We start from the raw sequence: 18713 nt of genomic DNA on the forward strand, positions 1-18713 counted from the left end.
TTTTCCAGTAGTTGATGAGGCTTTCTGATTTTGGAATTAGGTTTCCTTTTTTGAAGAGTGTGTTTAATGTATTTTGATTTATAGTTAATTAGCGCTTGATTTTTCTGAAAACAAAATTGTGCCAGGTTCCAAACTTAGAGACTTCTCTGACCTTCATGTTAGGATCATTTCTTTATTCATGAAAACACTGACTTCCTTTAAATTGAGGGTTTCTCTTCTGCATTATATTTTAATTTGATGTACAAATATTTTTACTGAGTAAACAGGAACTGAAGTTTTTCTCTAAATGACATTTTATTAGGCTGTTTATCTCCAGGTAAGTTGACCAGATGGTCCAATTCATCTCTCCTGCTTCCTGGGGAAGTGTAAATAGCCATTGGTGGTTTGCCCTCTTGTGGTCGGAGATGGAATTGTTCTTGTCAAGATTCGCCTTTGTAACCCGTGGTGTAGGATTTCTTGTTTGAATAGTCCCTCTTTGGAGACAGATATTTTCCAGGATTCTGTAATAAGGATCTTTCTAATGCTTGTATCAAAAGCATCGTATATTATTCCTGAATATGTACAGTCTTATGGAAGGTAAATAATTGTTACTTAGCATTTATTTTCTGTGCACATTTTTTGGTTAGGTAAAGCCTATGGATTTCTACAGCATTTTTTTTTTTTTTTTGAGATGGAGTCTTGCTCTGTTGCCCAGGCTGGAGTGCAGTGGCATGATCTCAGCTCACTGCTCACTGCAACCTCCTCCTCCTGGGTTCAAGGGCTTCTCCTGCCCGAGCCTCCCGAGTAGCTGGGATTACAGGCGCCTGCCACCACACCCGTCTAATTTTTGTATTTTTAGTAGAGACATGGTTTCGCCATGTCGGCCAGGCTGACCTTGGACACCTGACCTTGTCATCTGCCCGCCTCAGCCTCCCCAGGTGCTGGGATTATAGGCATGAGCCACCGCGCCCAGCCTCTACAGCATTTTTTACAGGCTGATAGGTATTTGTGTTTTTCACCCATCCACCCTCACTCTTACTCTCTTGCTTCAGAATTTCCTAAATTGAAGGGAGAAGGTCAGGAGAGAGGCAGCGAGATCCATTCTGGAAGTGAGTGGTGATGGTGGTTGCTGTGATAAAGTAGAAGTGGAGGCCTTCAGCCGCATGTGGCCACTGTGGCCTGGCGCACACGGTTAGCAGCTGTGAGAACACACCTTGTGCTCTATGTGCCTCCAAGACCCGTTTTCTGTGTGTACATGTGGACTCAGGCTTTTTTAGATGATTATTTCTAATGTGCTGACTTCAGTAATTCTCCTGTTTCTGGACAGCTTATTATCTGTTGTACAGTAAAGACATTTCTTTTGAATGCTGTTTTGGGGGCTGATTAGCTTGAGATGATAGGGCTAACAATCTGTGTTTGGCAGTGATGTGAGAACTTAAATGGGACTGTCATTTGCTGATCCACAGATCTTTAACGACTGTTCACATTGCCACTTTTTAAGTTGGTCACTTTTAAATATTTTTTACTTTTGACGTAAAGCAACATAACATGCAGCTGAATTTTGGGTGTTGTTATTTGTTTAGCTGTGGAGGAACAGCGTTTGAGTATAATCTGTGCAGGGAAAAGGACAGAGTACCACAGAACCTTGCTTCCCTTCATGCCACTGGGTGTGAGCTTGTGCCGTAGTCCTTCCTCCTCTCCAGTGAGGACTGGGTTTGGATGGGACACACGAGGCTGCGTTACAGGATGGCCCTCTCAGCACTGTTGTTTCTCGATGTAATTGTTTTTAAACAAGAGAGAACACAAATTAGAAGACATGGGCCCCCTGAGGCAGGTGTAGGGAGCGTATTACAGCATTATGTACAAAGGGGTCTTGGAATAGATGGTTTGAAAATGTTTCTGGCGTGTGAAAGTGAATATTCTCCTAGATTGGTATACCAAGCCTGTCGTCACTCACTCACACGTGGCTGTCTCCCATCGTCGGTGATGATTACACATCTTCCATTTCAGGGGCACATCCCATAGATCAACTGACTTAGAGTAATTTGGGGTCAGGTTGTTAGTCTTCCAGTATTAGAGCTTCTCTTTTAAAAACAAGTTTTATTTGCATTTATGGTTAAGTAATTGTATTACCTACATGCCACATGCTTGTGGCATGTGATAGCCAGTGGATGGAAGAGCTTATGTGGGGAAGAGTGGAGGCCTCCCAGTCCCGCAGGCCTGATCCAGGGAGAGCCATTACTCACCTGCTCTCCTCCTCTGTGTAGCCGCCTTACAACTCTTCACAGTATGCAGAGACTTCTCCGCTTTGATTTATAGGTTGTATCTCACTTGATTGCACTTTGCTTGTTTTTTTTTTCTCTCTCACAAATGGAAGGCTTGTGGCAACCCTGTATTGGGCAGCACTGTCGGTGCCATTTTTCCAGCACCCTGTGCCCACTTCTTGCCCCTTGCTGCATTTGGGTAAGTCTTGCACGATTTCACGCCTTTTCATTATTGTATCCATTATGATGATCTGTGATCGATGATCTTTGGTGTTCCTGTTGTAATTGTTTTGGGGTGCCATGAACCATGCCCGTATAACATGGCGGACTTAATCGATCAATGTTGTGTGTGTTCTGACTGCCCTACTGACCAAGAATTCCCCATCTTTTTCTTTCCTTAGGCCACTCATGCCCTGAGACACAAAAATACTGAAATTAAACCAATTTGTAACCTTACTATGACCTCTTAAGTGTTCAAGTGAAAGGAAGAGTTGCATGTCTCTCAACTTTAAATAAAAAGCTAGAAATGATTAACCTTAGTGAGCAAGGCAACGTATAAAGCTGAGACAGGCTGAAAGCTAGGCCTGTTGCGCCAGTCAGTCAAGTTGTGAATACAAAGAAAAAGCTCTTGAAGGAAATTACAAGTGCTACTCCAGTGAACACATGAATGATAAGCAATGAAACCAGCTTATTGGTGATATGGAGAAAGTCTGAGTGGTCTGGATAGAGGATCAAACCAGCCACAACATTTCCTTAAGGCAAAGCCTAATCTCTTCAATTCTATGAAGACTGAGAGGTGAGGAAGCTGCAGAAGAAGAGTTTTTGAAGCAAATGGAGGTTGGTGCATGAGGTTGAAGGAAAGAAGCCGTCTCCAGAACACAAAAGTGTAGGGTGAAGCAGCAAGTGCTGACAGAGAAGCTGCAGCAAGTCATCCAGAAGGTCTAGCTGAGATCATCAGTGAAGGTGGCCACACTAACAGGCTGATTCTGGTCTGGGGCGAATGTAGCTGGTGACTGAGTTGAAGCCAATTCTCATTTACCATTCTGAAAATCCAGTACCCTTAAGAATTATGCTCAACCCACTCTGGCTCTCTGCACTGTGAGTTAGAACAGCAAAGCCTGGATGATGGCACGTCTGCTTGTATCATGCTTTGCTGAATATTTTAAGCCCACTGTAGTGACCTCCCACTCAGAAAAAAAAGATTCCTCTGAGTATGTTATTGCTCATTGACAGTGTACCTAATCACCCACGAGCTCTGAGGGAGATGTACAAAGAAATTAGTGTTGTTTTCATGCTGCTGACACAGCATCCATTCTGCAGCTCATGGGTCAAGGATTCAGATTTTCGAGTCTTAGCATTTAAGGAATACATTTTGTAAGGCCATAAATAGTGATTCCTCTAATGGATCTAGGCAAAGTAATTTGAAAACCTTCTGGAAAGGATTTACCCCTTTATATACTGTTAAGAGCATTTGTGATTTATGGGAGGAGGTTAAAATACCATCATTAACAGGAGTTTGGAAAACGTTGATTCTAACCCTCATGGATGACCTTAGGGCTTCAGGACTTCAGTGGAGGAAGGAACTTACCTATGTGGTGGGAACAGCAAGAGAACTAGAATTGGAAGTGGAGCCTGGAGATGTGACTGAACTGCTGCACTCTCATGAGAAAACTTGAATGGATGAAGAGTTGCTCCTTATGGCTGAGCAAAGAAAGTGGTTTCTTGAAATAGAATCTACCCTTGCTGAAGTGCTGTGAACATTGTTAAAATAACAAAAGATTTAGACTGTTGCATAAAGTTAGTTGATAAAGTAATAGCAGGGTCTGAGAGGATTGACTCTTAATTTTATAAGAAGTTGTATGTTTGTAAAATGCTATCAAACAGCATCTCACGCTCCAGAGAAATCTTTCATGAAGAATCGGTTGATATGGCACACTTCATTGTTGTCTTGTTTCAAGAAGTGTCCATAGCCACCGCAACCTTCCACAGCCACGGATCAGTCAGCAGCCATCCATGTCGAGGCAAGACCCTCTACCAGCAAAGAGATTACAGCTTGCTGAAGGCTCAGATGATTGTTAGCATTTTTTAAGAAACATGTATTTTTTAACTAAGGAATGTACTTTTTTTTACACAGTGCAATTGCAAACTTAATCGACTACAGCATAGTGTAAACATAGTGTTTGTATGCAGTAGGAAACAAATTTGTGTGACTCACTGTATTGCCATGATCTGAAACCAAGCCCTCAGCAACTTCAGGGTCTGCCTGTGTACCCTGTTTGACTTACCTTCTTCCTCCTACTTTCTTCTACTTTTGTTCTTTGTGATGAATTTGTTCTTCTGTTGGTGTGCTAAGTGAGATGCTTTAGTGTTAATTGTATTTCGGTGACATTTGGCAGATACCTCCTGATGCCCCATTTTGTTCCGTGAAGATTCACCTTGACCCTTTTCTTTATCCTCCCACATTCTGCCTTTACTCAGCTGTATCTTTCTGTTGCATTGTCAGGGTTGTTCACAATTAACACCAGTTACACTTGGCTCTAAAGCCGCAACCAGCATCCATTCCACAAATACTTACATTGGTGACCACTGTTGTGGAAACTGAGAGACACAGCAGTGGGAAAACCAAGAGTGTCTTCCCAGAAGTTACGAAGTGCACCTGAGGTGTCCTGCACAGCACGAGGTAAGGGTGAAGGTCTGTGCTCTCTGCTCTCCGCTGGCATCTGAAAAAGAGGAGGGGGCTCTTACAGAATGAAAGAGACTCAGAGGCACAACAGCCAGATGTGCTGTGCAGACTTGATTTGGTTCTTGATTCAAATAAGCTGACTTCAGAAAGCCATTGTTTTGACAGACAGGAAGATCTGAATATAGACTAGGCATTAGATACTATTTAAAAATTATTAATGTCGTCAGGTGTGATAATGGTCTGAGGTTAGGGTTTTGAGTTTAAAGAAGAAAACCTCCCTTTACTAATACTGAAGTTTTGGTAGGTGGAGATGACCTCATCTCTGAGACTTGCTGATGGTGCTTCTAGCAGAGAACAAGGCAGAAGTGGATGAGGCAAGCTCGATGCTGAGGACTGCTAACGTTAAGAGTGTACATGGTTATTCTCTGTATGTTTATGTATATTTTTAAGTTTCTATCTTAAAGTTTGGGAAAAAGTAATGGCGCAATTACAACGTTTTCAGACAGAGATCGGGAGTATTAGCAGATTATCCCTTGAACAACTAGGAGGACGTCACCTGACAGGAGGGCGCATGTGGTTCAGGAAACCGGCAGGCAGACACTGCTGAGCACAGGCAGACGCACACAGGCAGTGACTCTGTGAACTCTTGAGTGTATGAGTAACAGCCAACAAACCACGCACAGTGCCCCAGCGCCGAAGGTCGGAAGAGGACGTGGGAATTCTGAGTTTTCGGGGCCATGTCTGCTCTGGTGGTTGAAGCCAGCGGTGATGATTATCTCTGGATTTTGCTGGGTCAGCGACACATCACAAATGAAAGCGTAACCACTGAAACAGAGGGAAGCGACTGGGTGGCTTTCAGTCAAGTGGAAGAGGCAAGTGAGGACTAACAGAAGTGTGTTTTAAAAAGAGGCAGAAATTCCCAGCCCTGTGATGGTGGAGCTGCCTCAGGGTGGGGGAGGGCATCGCACCTGGCTCTCCGGACCTGGCCCTCGCCCAGTTGTGCAGCGTTCCCGTGTGTCTTGGTGGACTCTGGTTTTGCTCGGGGCTGGCTGTACTTTCTCAGCCCAAGGCATCCAGAGCTCTTCAGTTCTGGAAAGGATCTGCTCGAGGACTGCTTCCTGCTCACTCCCTGATTTTTCTCCGGATTATCTTACTAGATGTCTTATTTTGCCCCAGTTTTAATCTGCTCTGCCTATTTGTTTGTTTCACTGTGCTGTGTTGTAGTGCAGTCCTCTGCTTGTCAGTTCATTAATTCCCTCCTCACGGCGATACTAACCTGTTTGTGGAGGTTTCCATTTTAGTGACCATATTTATTTCTAGAAGTTTTGCTGCCGCTTCAGATGCTTTAAATCCTCATAGTGCCTTTTTTATTCCTTGGGTTTGGTCCCAGTTGCATCTCTCTCCTGTCATTTTAAACAACAGATGACATTAGGTCTTGATTTTCCTGTTATTTCTACTCTGGGGAACCTGGTCCCTTTATATGCCACATCTGCTCACACCCTCCTGGCAGCTCAGTACCTTCTGTGGCTGATACTGTTTAATGGTGGGTTCATTCCTGATGGTGGGTTCCTGTGTACCCTGGGTGGTAGAAATATTTCTACAGAGAGGAATAACATTTGCTCCTTAGGGGTTCCCAGAGACTTTTTTGTCCCAGACAGGTCCTGGTAGTCCTGCAAGAGGAGAGCGTGGGTTGGAGTGGTTGGAGAGCGTGGGTTGGAGTGGTTGGAGAGCGTGGGTTGGAGTGGGTCCTGCTCAGCAGGTGCGGGCTCGGGTTTTGGTTTCCTCTAGGCTGTGCTCCCATCTCTGAGCAGCCTGCACACTTCCTTGCTGTGTCTCTAGACCAGTGCACAGACGCTTCCAGACATCTTTGCGTCGGCTCTGCGGGTTACTGAGGGATCCAGTTTTATTTGCTTGGGTTGGAGCAGGTCTGTTTTCTTCCTGCATTGGGTGTAGCCCCAGCTGCTGGGGCCTGGAGGCAGGTCTGTCTCCCTCCCCTAGTGAGAGGGTTTCCTCTTCGTTTCTGGCACGTCGTCCCCTCCTTTTCTTTTACACATCTACATTTAAGTTTTCTTGTTTTCAGCATTTTTCGAGTCTATTGTAAGAAAGGGAAGACTTGCTGCCCCAGTCAGCCCCTGGAAAGGTAGCACTAAGCTGCATTCTCTTGGTTCCCCACACCTCAAAACCAGTGGATTTTATTAATTTTTAGCTACCAGATGGGCCAAAAATGCTGCTTTTCTTAGGATAGTAGGGCAGTTGAGTATTTTCTAATCTGTTTCCTGGCTGTGTGCTTTTCTGTCTGTTATGAATGGCCGTAATTTAGCCTCTCTCAGATTAATTTCAATGCTGTTTTTTGGTATAAGCTACTAGCAGGCTTCCTAGGCTGCCCGGGAGTTACCTGTGCCCCTGCTGCCCCGTGCCCCTCCTGTTGATGGCACGTTTCCTCTGGCGTGACCATCCCAGGAACCTGGACAGTGGTGGGGCGAGCAAAGAGCCTTGCATTGGAAGTCAGGAGTGGCCTGGCTAGGGTCTGGCAGCCAGGGGCTTCCTGTCTCCCCTGCAGGGTCTCCTGACAGACCCACCTTGGGCGTTTGTGGAAATTATGCCTCCTAATGGGAAGCAAGGGCACGTCGTGGGTGGCACACCTTAGTGGTGCCCTCTTGTTGAAAACGAACCACAGGATGTTTTGGGGAACTTGATCTTGAGACCTCCCATTCAGCAGCCAGCAGAATTGGGAGCTTTTTTTTTCTAAGGGAGAAAAGGCAACCTGTGTGGACTTAATCTGATTTGTCTGGGTTTCTTTTGCCTGTTTTTTTATTTTTATATAATGTTAGTAACCTGAAACTTTTTCTTTTGAAAACTTTTTTCCTTATAGTTCTTACAATAAATTAATTGAACTTTATTAACTGTGGTGTTGAGTTGTGAGGTATGTCTTAAGTTTAAAATAACAGAGCTGCCAAAATCATTACTTTTAATATGATTTAAAGCAGATTCAGGGTCACCGTTAGGAAGCTCACTTCACCGGCACGCATGCTGACGTGTGGCTTAGGATCGCAGGGGCTGTCATTTAGGTGTGGACGGTCTCCCCTGTGATGGTGTTTTCTCTCCTGCCTCCAAATTGCAGATTTCAAAGATGAAAAAGTGTTGTTTTTTCTCAAATGAAAACGTTTCGTAGTTTTTTCTTCTACAATTAAATTCTTAGCTGTAGAAAAGAGATTGAGTAGGAAAGTGTGCTAGCAAGAATAGATTGCTTCTCCTCCTTGTAGCTGTTACAGTGTAGAAGGGATTTGTTTCCCGTGAAGTTTTGTTTTCCGTCCTGTGGGCAGAGAGAACTCTTGCAACTTGGAGCAGCACCTTGTTTTGTTGTTTTGGACCACCCGGAAACCATTAACAGCGAGGCATTGAGGGAAGATTTAGGAACTTCCGTGAGACGTTGAAGGAAGATTGAGGCAAACGGCTCCTCAGGAGGAGGAGCCAAGGTTAAGGAGCATGAGGTTGGTTTGGGGCATTCTGGGTTTCTGTTGCTAGAAGACGGTGCAGCTCCTGAGGAGGCAGTTGATGTTAGGGACCTGCAGCCTTAGAGTGTTTGGGGTTGAAGGCGCTGTTTTGGGATATACTACCTCAGACCCCGGGACACATGGGAGGAGAGGAGAGCAGAAGGCACGGACTATAGACAGGTGCTGCTCACACACCAGAGGAGAGGGGTGTGTTCCCACCCAGTGAGGGGGTTCACATGGCAGGATTCTTGCAGTGGAGGTGAGCTTTGAGGGAGAACTGGTAGGAACTAAGTCTCCTAGAAAATGCTCATCAGACTTTCTTGGGGCAAGAATGTGGGAAAAAACCTCTCCCTTTCCTTTGTCCCCACTAGCCCCAATTTGATACACCGCCCCTGTAGCCCTGGAAAACCAGTGGTAAACAGAATCCGTAGAACAAATGTTAGATGTACAGAATGTAGAATCAATGTTAGACCTATCTGCCCACCCCATAGAACTGTTGGTAGATCTACCCCATGGAACTGTGATGAACACACACACACACACACACACACACACACACACACAGAACCATTGATAGACCCACCCCATAGAATTGTGATAGACACACACTGTCCATCTCATCATTAATAGAAACACACACATGCCCATAAAACCGAACCCACCACATAGAACCAATGATGGACACCATACACTGTCTGTAGAACTAATGGTAAACACACAGACACTGTCCGTAGAACTGATAATAGACACACACACACCCCCATAGAACTGTGGAGAGACAGACCCACCCACACAACCAGCAATAGACACACCCACACTGTCCATAGAACCGGTGATAGAGACCCCTTCCTGTAGAACTGTTGGTCGACAGACCCACCCCGTAGAGCTGATGACGGGCATGCACGGTGCCAGGTTTTTGTTTGGCAGGTGTTTCTTCAGCACCTGTTATGCAGAGTATGTGTTGAGTGGATGTGGAGCGAAAGCTGTTTTAAAACATCGGAATCCTTGCTGGAATCGGGACTGCTTTAATGGTCTCGCCTGGTGTGGAAATGAAGATGGTGTGGGTTTTTCTTGTTTTTGCCCCTGCTTGAGATGACTTTTCTTTCTCCTCCTTGTCTTCTGTGAGTGATGGTTATTTCAGGCTCTGAGCCAGGTCCTGCTTCTTTAGAGAGACTTTTCCGTTCTGAGGGATCGGAATCCCTAACTTTTAGCCCCGATGTTTTAATATTGTTACGTATCTGCCCAAATGCCTTTTATTTGGGTGTCTGGGTGATGCTTTATATTTACCACACTATGGAATTGTCCTTGTAGCTAAACTGCTTTGGTTTTGGCTGCCATTCGTAGAGCAGTCTCTTAGACACCTTCGGCTTGAAACGGGGAGAACAGGGTGGAGATGGGGTGCTGTGATTGGCTTTGGTGAGCCGAGCCTGAGGGACTGGGTTTCTGGGGCACCTCGGCTTGCCGTTTGGCTTGTTAATTTGGTGCGGCTGCTGGGTGAGTATCCTTGGCCTGTGTGAGAGGCTGGAACTTTTGTCATCTTTAGTACTGATCAGTAAAACTATGCTACGTTTTTATTTCAGAGAAGCCTGTGTCTCCCAAATCAGGAACACTGAAGAGCCCTCCCAAAGGATTTGATACGACCGCCATAAACAAAAGCTATTACAATGTGGTGAGTAATTGCAGAACATTTTTATAACGAACTGGTTTTTTGACTGTCTCTAAAACTCAGCAATGTAGAATGTAGGTGAAGTACCTAGAATAGGAAGAAGGAAATAAAGCTCATTCATCTGCCACACAAATGTAACCACCATTAAGGTTTTGGTCTGTTTCCTTCTAATCTCGGTATTTTTGTAATTGTATGTTTTTGTTTTAATATCGTGTATATGGAAGCGTCCCTTGTCCCATAACATAGTAATGTGGCTGTTTCCCCATGCCATAGCCAGTATTCAAAAATGATATTTTAAAAGATGTATAATGTGATTTGAAAATTTTATGTGCATGGAGTGCCATTCTGTTTGTATTCAGCGCAGACTGTAAGTACTTTAGACATAGGGCTTCTGATTTATTTTTTCTCTTAATGTAGTGTTTCCCAGGATTGATGTGTACATGTCACATGGCGTAGAATTAGGGGAGCGTGTCTGAACACTGTACATGTTAAAGACAGGTGTTTCTGGAGCCGAAAATTTGCTGCTTAATATGTTCAGTATGGGATACTAAATCTGTGTAGTCTAATGCTATTAAATACGGTCTAATGCTATAAAATCAAATGTATAGTCTCATGACACTAAATCTGTATCATCTAAACCTTCTTAGTACCTAAGCTTATGTAGCAATTGCATGCTCTATAGAAATGGAAAATAATTTATTTTAAAGAATTTATTAAAATTTTAAACTTCTCAATATGATAACAGAGTAAACCCTCTAAACATATGTATGTTTTGAATTCTGGGGAAAATGTGCATTTGTTTTGTTATTTCTTTCCCTACTCCCAATCTTTTTTATTTTCTTGGTGAGGAGATATAAATATGAACCCATGAGACCTTTGAATTGTTGGTGTGAAATAGCAGTTGATTGGTGTTTTTGTGCAGCAGTCATTTTATCGTGAGTGTTTGATTTTCTGTGCCTGTGTTGGGAAACGGTGAAAGGTTGTGGTGAAATGGAGTCTGAACAGCTCCACCACGTGGACCTGTGCCACTGTCCTGTGCTGTGGGGCTTGCACTCTCAGCTTTCTCCTGAGTGCCCACCTTCCATCGGCCCCAGCATCTTACTACAGGACAGACTGGCCTGGGGATCACTCATGTATAACTTTATTTGGTGCCTGCTCTGTGCAGTGCTGTTAAAGGCACCAGGGTGCACGGTGAACAGAATGGCGGCGGGTGCCTCTCCCCTCGCTGAGCTCGCACTTGGGTATGGGAACACAGTGGTCTTCTGTTGCCTCCATTTTTACTGCTTCTTTTTCATAATTTGACATCTCTGCACCTTCTTGTGAAACAGGTCTCTTCATGCATCATGCCACTTCTCTTACCTTACTGGCAATCCTTGACTTCTTTTTCCTCGTATTTGGTCAACTCCAGATCCTTTTCTGCCTTGGAAACCCTTTTCTTTGCTTCCCCTCTTTCTTCCCTTTTTTTTCATTCATCTTCATTTGGCTACTTGGACTCTGCCTTCTATTTCACCTTTGTGGACTTTGAGAAGATCAGACTCCTTTTAGCGTGTCATGTGGCCCATGTTCCCCGGGACACCTACTTTTCTGTCATCTCTCCTAGTGCTCTGCATCGCCTTCATCTCTTGTCCTGTTGGGCATTTGCTCCCTGGATTTGGCTCTACTAACTTATTTCCTTTTTTGTGTGTAATGTAGTGTATGTGTAATTTTGTGTACATAGCTACAAAGACAGTAGGTGGGTTTTATGGGTTGTAGGAAAACTTGAGTTTTAACTCCTAGAGCTGCCCTTTCCTCTTGCATTCTTGTATAAGACATTGCTTTCCTGGGGAAGGCTTCATGTGGTGAATAACACAGCCACAATCCGCAGTGAGGTTCCAAAGGGTGTGTTACTTTCTGTTATGGTTCAGGTCCAGATACTTGCGTTAGAAAAATTGGTTAACAGCGTTTAAATTGGTGCCACAGGCATTCTTTACTTTCTTCTTTAATCTTCCTTTCATTAGGCATTTTATAAAACCAGGCAACCATGCTTTTTCAGAAATCCTGGTGGGTTTTACTTTGCATTATATATTCTGTAATACTTCTCAGATTGAAGCATAGTCGATACCTTTTTCATTTTCCTTCTCTAACTGTCCTTTTACAGAGAGGATAGCCTGGGTATTATAAGTGCTCCTTTCTTCGAATCAGCCAACTCTTTCATACAGAATGATGGAGAACACCTTGACCTCAAAATTACATCAAATTGTTGTCCATATAAAGCTGCATTTGTAAATAGAACATGGTAAAATTACAGTTGTTATAGAAATAAACTCATAGAATTCATAGAAAATCATCTTTTGATGTAGTACTCTCATTTTACAATAGAGAAAACAGAAGCTAAATGCCTTGTCCAAGGTCATACACTGGTTACTGACTAAGCCAGGAATCAATTTCAGCTTTCCTTAATTTTGTATTTATAAATGATACATAAAAATAGAGAACAGAATACAACACAGAACAAAACATGATAGATAATGTGTCAGGCATTTCCACACCCCCTTTTGTAGTTTCGTTTTCACAGAAAACTATAAGGTGTTTTTAACGCCACCGAGAGTTGAAAACTTACTAAAGGGTAAGACCAGTGTGGACCAGTGGTGTTAAGGAAAGTTACATGAATGACTTGTCTTAACTTGGGATCAGTATAATGGAGTTGAGGGAAGAGTATTCCATGTGAAAGTACCAACATTTTGAAATTAAGAGACAATGAGGCAGGTATGAATGGGATGGGTATGTGTCTTCCTGCTATCGTATAATGATTAAGATGAACACCAAAAAGACACTGGGAAGTAAAACTCTTAGTAATCTGTCTGTTATTATGGACCATTCAGTAACTATTTCTCTCTCCTCTCCTTCTGGGACTCCTGTTGTGCAGTTAGTCAGATAACAGACAATATTTGAGCCATTGTCTTCATACTGTCCTTTAATTTTTTTAAGCATAATTTCCTTTAGTTCTTTGGACATATTTATAATGCTGCTTTGAAACCTTTATCTCCTAAGTCCACTATCTGTGCCCCCCAGAGACAGTTTCTATTGACTGTTTTTTTTTTCATGTGTGTGTGTGTGTGTGTGCGCGCGTGTGTGTGTGGTCACACTTTCTTGCATGTCCTATAATTTTTTAAATTGAAAACTGGGCATCTTACACCTATTCTAGCAGCTCTGGATGTTTGAAATCCACCTCCCCTGGGATATACTGTTGCTGTTGCTGTTTCTTGCTCAGTGACTCACCTAGAGCACTTCTGTAGTTTGTCTCCCCATAGTCACTGTTGTCTCTTTTTATTTTTTTTATTTTTGTTTTTATTTTTAATTCTGTCTTTCTAGGATTCACTTTTGGATAGCATAATTTAGTATTCAGCCAAAGATTGACCAAAGATTGTGCTTAAGCACCTGTAACAGTCCAGGTATTATGGCTCACACCTGTAATCCCAACACTTTGGGAGGCCTAGTTGGGAGGACTGCTTGAGGCTAGGAGTTTCACACCAGCCTGGGCAGCATAACAAGACCATGTCTCTACAAAAAAACAAAATTACCTGGGCTTGGTGGCAAATGCCTGTAGTCTCAGCTACTCGGGAGGCTGAGATGGGAGGATTGCTTGAGCCCTGGAGTTTGAGGCTGCAGTGAGCTATGATTGTACCACTGCACTTCTGGCCTGAACTACAGAACAAGACTGTGTCTCTAAAAAAACAAAAAACACCTCTGAACGTTAGGTTTCACTCTTTGCTGGTGATCTGTATGGGGCTGGGGAATGCATTCAAAGAGGGGGCTGGGGAGGAGCATGACTTTTTAAAAGTTAAAGGCAGTGGATGAAATGACAATAGGCTACCTAATGAGAGTTTAATAAATTCCTTGCCTTAAACAGTATAAGCCAGATCACAGGTTAATTGGAATGTTGTTTGCATCAGGTATAATGCAAGGTTATCCTTAATGTCTAAAGAGCTCATTAAGACAAATACATTAAGATTAATAGATAAATGGGAAAGGATGTGAACAATTTAAAAAGTGGTAAACACTAGGCCTTTGGAAAAAAACGTTAAACTTACCATAAAAATTGTAATAGCCATATTTTCTGTAATCAGTGAAAAGAGATTTAAAGAGAGAATCTTTAGTTCTAATGGTGGAAATGTAAACCCATATAGAGTTTCTCAAAAGTAATATGGCAGTTATATATAGAATTCTGAAAGTGATCAAGCTCTTTAATCTAGGGCTTTCTCTTTAATTCCTAAATTTCTTGAAATCCATTCCAGAGAATTAGCCTGAAATATATTCAAAGATGCTTGTGTAAAGGCATTTTCAGGATTATTTGTTACAGTAATAAATTGCAAGCAACCCCAGATAACCAGTATGAGATGAACAGAACCGGAATGATTAAGCGATCAGTGGTTTGTCCGTTTGTAATTATTAAAGTGTACATGAGCCTTTAAAAATACAAAACACATACATTTTCATGTTAAGTGCAATAGCAATATAAAATTACATAGATGATATGATCTCGTGGTATTACGAAGTTGACATAGAAGATAGAAGACGTTGTGTTAGAGAATGGTTTCTTTCGAGTGGAGGAATTTTAGCTTCCCACTAATATAAGGGATGGTGATTATGGCGGAAGTCTTGGCACCATAGTCCAGAATGTGTTGGAGATAGAAACAGGCGGGCCTCTGAGGCTAGGGAGGAAGCCAGCGTGGAACATGGCAGGGACACAGGGCCTTGGGCTTGGAGAGTGACAGGGGAAGGGAGAGGAAATCAAGATCTCTTAAATGCAGATCTTTTAATTTCAATTAGTTTTTGTGACAAAGCCAGCCAGTACTCTTGCCTTTATTTTCTCACATCTGTACTGTTTGCAGCCAGTCTGTTAGCTGTGTCTTAGGGTGCCCTTGTTGTGTAGGTAGTTGAGCATTAGTTGAGATCACAGCGGCTTGATGCAGTGGAAGGTGTACAGCCTTTTTGTTGGATCTTCAGTGCTGCTTAGCCTGGGTGGCCAGGAGCTTTGACCCTAGCTTCCTGAGCCCAGTTCTCTCGTTTGTAAAATGCGGTTGGTAATGCTGGCCCCGACCTGGTAGTATTAAGTGGACTGGCAGTTGGCCTTAAGGCCTCCAGCAAAGTGCTGGACCTTAGAGGTTTTTGTGTTTAAGAAAAGTATTTAAGAGCATTGGGAACAGAAGGCATCACTGAGGCCACCATACCATTCTGTTTGTAAACTGGAATCCCCGTAGCTTTTGAGGGTGACCTGTGAAAGCCGTAGCCAAGGTGGCCTGATCATGTAATTAAAGGAGACAGGTTGTGACCTGATGTGCCTGAGCTTGGTGGGTTTGACAGTGAAAGCACACGCGTCGTGCCCATGGCATGGTGACCGGCCTCTTTCCTGATGGGGATCAAAGGAAGGGGTTGGATGCCAAGGCTGGAGAGAATGATGGTCTAGAGTTGCCTCTCGGGGAGACGAGGAGCACCCCCCTCCGTCATTAGAGAATGAGGTTTCTTAAGTCGCTAACTGGGAAGACACAGGCCTTATGGCCTTCTCTGCTCAGTGATATACACTAGGGTTTGATTTTGTAGGTTCTGTACTAAGCCGTTCTCATGCTGCTGTGATGAAATACCAGAGACTGGGTAATTTATAAAGAAAAGAGGTTTAATTGACTCACAGTTCCACATGGCTGGGAAGGCTTCAGGAAACATACAACCATGGCGGAAGGCACCCCTTCACAGAGCAGTGGGAGAGAGAATAAGTGCCAACAGGGGAAATGCCAGATGCTTATGAAACCATCAGATCTTGGGAGAACTCACCGTCATGAGAACAGCATGGGGGAACGCGCCGTGTGCCTCCACCACCCCCCCGCCCCCCTCCCCCCACCCACCATGATTCAGTTACCTCCACCCCATCCTGCCCTTGACATGTGGAGATTATTACAATTCAGGGTGAGATTTTGGTGGGACACAGAGCCAAACCATATCACTTTCCCTGTTATTTAGTGCATAATTGTAATACTGTGAATATAATGTAATAGGTGGCAGTCACTCATTTTAATCCATAAAGGTACAAAACGGTTATATATCCTTAGATGCCATCACACATGTCCACGGGCCTTTCCTGTGCTCCAGAGAAGCCCCACGCCTGTCTTCCTCCCTGCTCCTTTAGTTTCCGATGGCCTTGAGATGCCAGGCCAAGGAGGAAAACCTGAGACTCCTGGTGACAGGGTGTCCTCTGTCTGCATCCATCAGCACTGACCCTCAACCCTGGCATTGCTTCATCTCTTCATCTTCTCTTTCCCTTGGCTTTTCTCCACCTTAATGAAGATTTCTTTTAAATCTCTGCTTGGGGCCTGTAGGTGGAGATGGTTAATGATGAGGGGCCCTGAGGTATCAGGGAGGGTGTGCAGCTTGTGGGATCCCCTCCTTTCCTGGGCGACGAGGTGCCTGCTGGCTTCTTTCACACTTGGCTCCCATTGTTTTTCATGGGATTTCTTTGCTGTATCTGGACTCAGATGATACAGATGAAGGTTGTCAGGTAGGCAGTAGTGGAAGAGCTACAGAGAGGAGCTCAGTGTTTGGGAGAATCGAGTGGCTTAATTGCAAGAAAGGCTGTCTTGTGAAGTAATTACCTCCTGACTGAAGGAGTCATTTAAGCAGCAGCTCCAAGTAAGACTCCACATTGGGCTGGAAGGTCGAAGGGTGACCGACCTTCCTGCTATAAGCCAAGGACTGGCACTCTTGAGTAACCATCACAACCCCGTAAAATCCCTTTTTGTGAAAAAGGGAAACAGACCGATAGACTTGTCCAGCTGGAGGCAGTCAGTGGCAGAGCACAGCTGTGAGCCCAGGTCCACCTGGCTGCAGAGGCCAGCTCTTTACCTGTCGCCTTGCTGCTGTGCAGGTACCATTGGCAGTGTCCGCTTCCCCCTGGGGCTGGAGACTTTGCAGGAGCCATTGCCTATAAACCTTTAACATTTGGGAGAAACGTGCCCCAAGACCTGTGAATCTCCAAATTTAAAAGTAATAGAATAACTTTTATTTCAAAAGATACAGTGTCATAAAAGAAAAGCATTTATGTGGTCCCTCCAAACTTTTTTTGAGAGCTAATGTTTCTAGGTATTAGTAAGGACCACCAGCGCTAACACACTACATTAAATCAGTAACTGTGTGGTCGGGGAGCCACTGACTGCCTGATGTCATTGTGACCTGTAGATGAGCCAGCAGGAGCTTCGGGGATTTCTTGTCAACACTCCTTCCTTCCTTTTCCTTTCCCTGTAGTCAGATGTTTATTAGAGGCTACATTGTGTGGTGAACTGCTGTCTTGTAATTTACTTTTTGAAAATGTACCTGAAGTGTAAACAGACTGGAATGGAGAATATTAATTGATGATCTTGTTTCTTTGTAGCAGTGGACAGGGAGGGGCTGATTAGGTAGGGTGTAAGTAGATTTTGAATAATTGTGCCACTTTTTAGTTTTTCTTCTTGGACTTACACATTAGGATTGGGTTATGGAAATTTGGTTTTACGATGATAAAAACCTTTTATCCAGATGAAATAAAAAAATTAATGTTATTTGTTTTCTTATGTAAATCAGTTATTTGTTTTTAAAGGCTATGATGACATAAACATAAAACACCTACCAAGATTGGCAGTGAAAGTTGTAAGCCATTTGTAAAATCAGAAATACTAAGTACTCCTTTAATGATGCAGTGAATAAAGTGTCTGTGTCTGCGAGGCGCAGCAGCGAGTCCTCTTTGTTTTGCTGTGCTCTAAGGCGGGCAGTGTAGGGATTGAGTGGCACCAGCGTTTGACTGCACTTGCCTCTCCACGCCTCGTGACCCCCGGGAAGCTGGCACTGGCTTAGCTCAGCTCTCTGGGCCTTTCTTCAGCACTGTGGGTTGTAAAAGCTGCCTTTTCTCTGAAAACTGCGTGCATCCTCTGGGTTCCAGCGTTGGTGGGATGGAGCTGCGGCGGCCAGGCTGTGAGGTCTCATGGGGTCCTGCAGCAGCCAGAGCATGCAGAAGACAAAGAGGGGAAGAAAGGTGGTAAGTGGCACCCAGGGCTGCGCCCTGAGGTCAGGAAGGCCAACAACCTCCTGGCAGAGGGAGTGGGCACCCCAGCTGGAGCCAGGGAGCCAGGCCTGGCTATGTGTTTGAGGAAAAGTTACGTGTAACTTGCATTGTTTGGTTGGGAGTAATACAGGAGTTGTGTTTAGCACCCTATTTGAAAATAGCGTTTAAGACTATTTGTTGAATTATCCAACTTAACTATGTTAACGAATGTAGCCTTTTGGCAGAGGCTCTTTGGAGTCGTTTTTGGTGCTTATGGGAAGCTTTCATTTCTACAACTAGTGCTTAGTGCTGTGACGGACAAAAGGTCACTGTATTTTATTCTTCTCTTATTCATGCTAGTGATAGTTTCTAGTGGCTGCTTTCTTATCTCACATAGGAACATTTTTCTCTTTGAAAATAAGTGTATAGGTCTTCAGGTGTGCAATGAGCAGTATTGATAAGTTGGTATCCAGTATTTGTAATTAAGAAGCTAAATCATATTTCCTATCTTTAACATTGAAAAGGACTTTTCTGATACGTCTGCGACAGATCTTACTTTATCTTATTTAGCTCGATATCCCAT

At 43.7% G+C, this 18713-nt stretch overlaps 1 protein-coding gene across 7 annotated transcripts in view; it reads left to right on the top strand.

Annotated features, from left to right (window-relative positions):
* The window catches only part of ARHGEF7 (Rho guanine nucleotide exchange factor 7), a 180511-nt gene that overhangs the window by 98132 nt on the left and 63666 nt on the right, over positions 1 to 18713 (top strand). For all 7 annotated transcript variants that reach the window (XM_030921998.1, XM_030921995.1, XM_030921994.1 and 4 more), the window contains one exon: positions 10001 to 10089. In XM_030921998.1, the coding sequence (XP_030777858.1) occupies positions 10001 to 10089 (89 nt within the window). The remainder of the gene's footprint in view (positions 1 to 10000; positions 10090 to 18713) is intronic.

Source organism: Rhinopithecus roxellana, chromosome 18 (assembly GCF_007565055.1).
Source record: "Rhinopithecus roxellana isolate Shanxi Qingling chromosome 18, ASM756505v1, whole genome shotgun sequence".
Lineage (NCBI taxonomy): Eukaryota > Metazoa > Chordata > Mammalia > Primates > Cercopithecidae > Rhinopithecus > Rhinopithecus roxellana.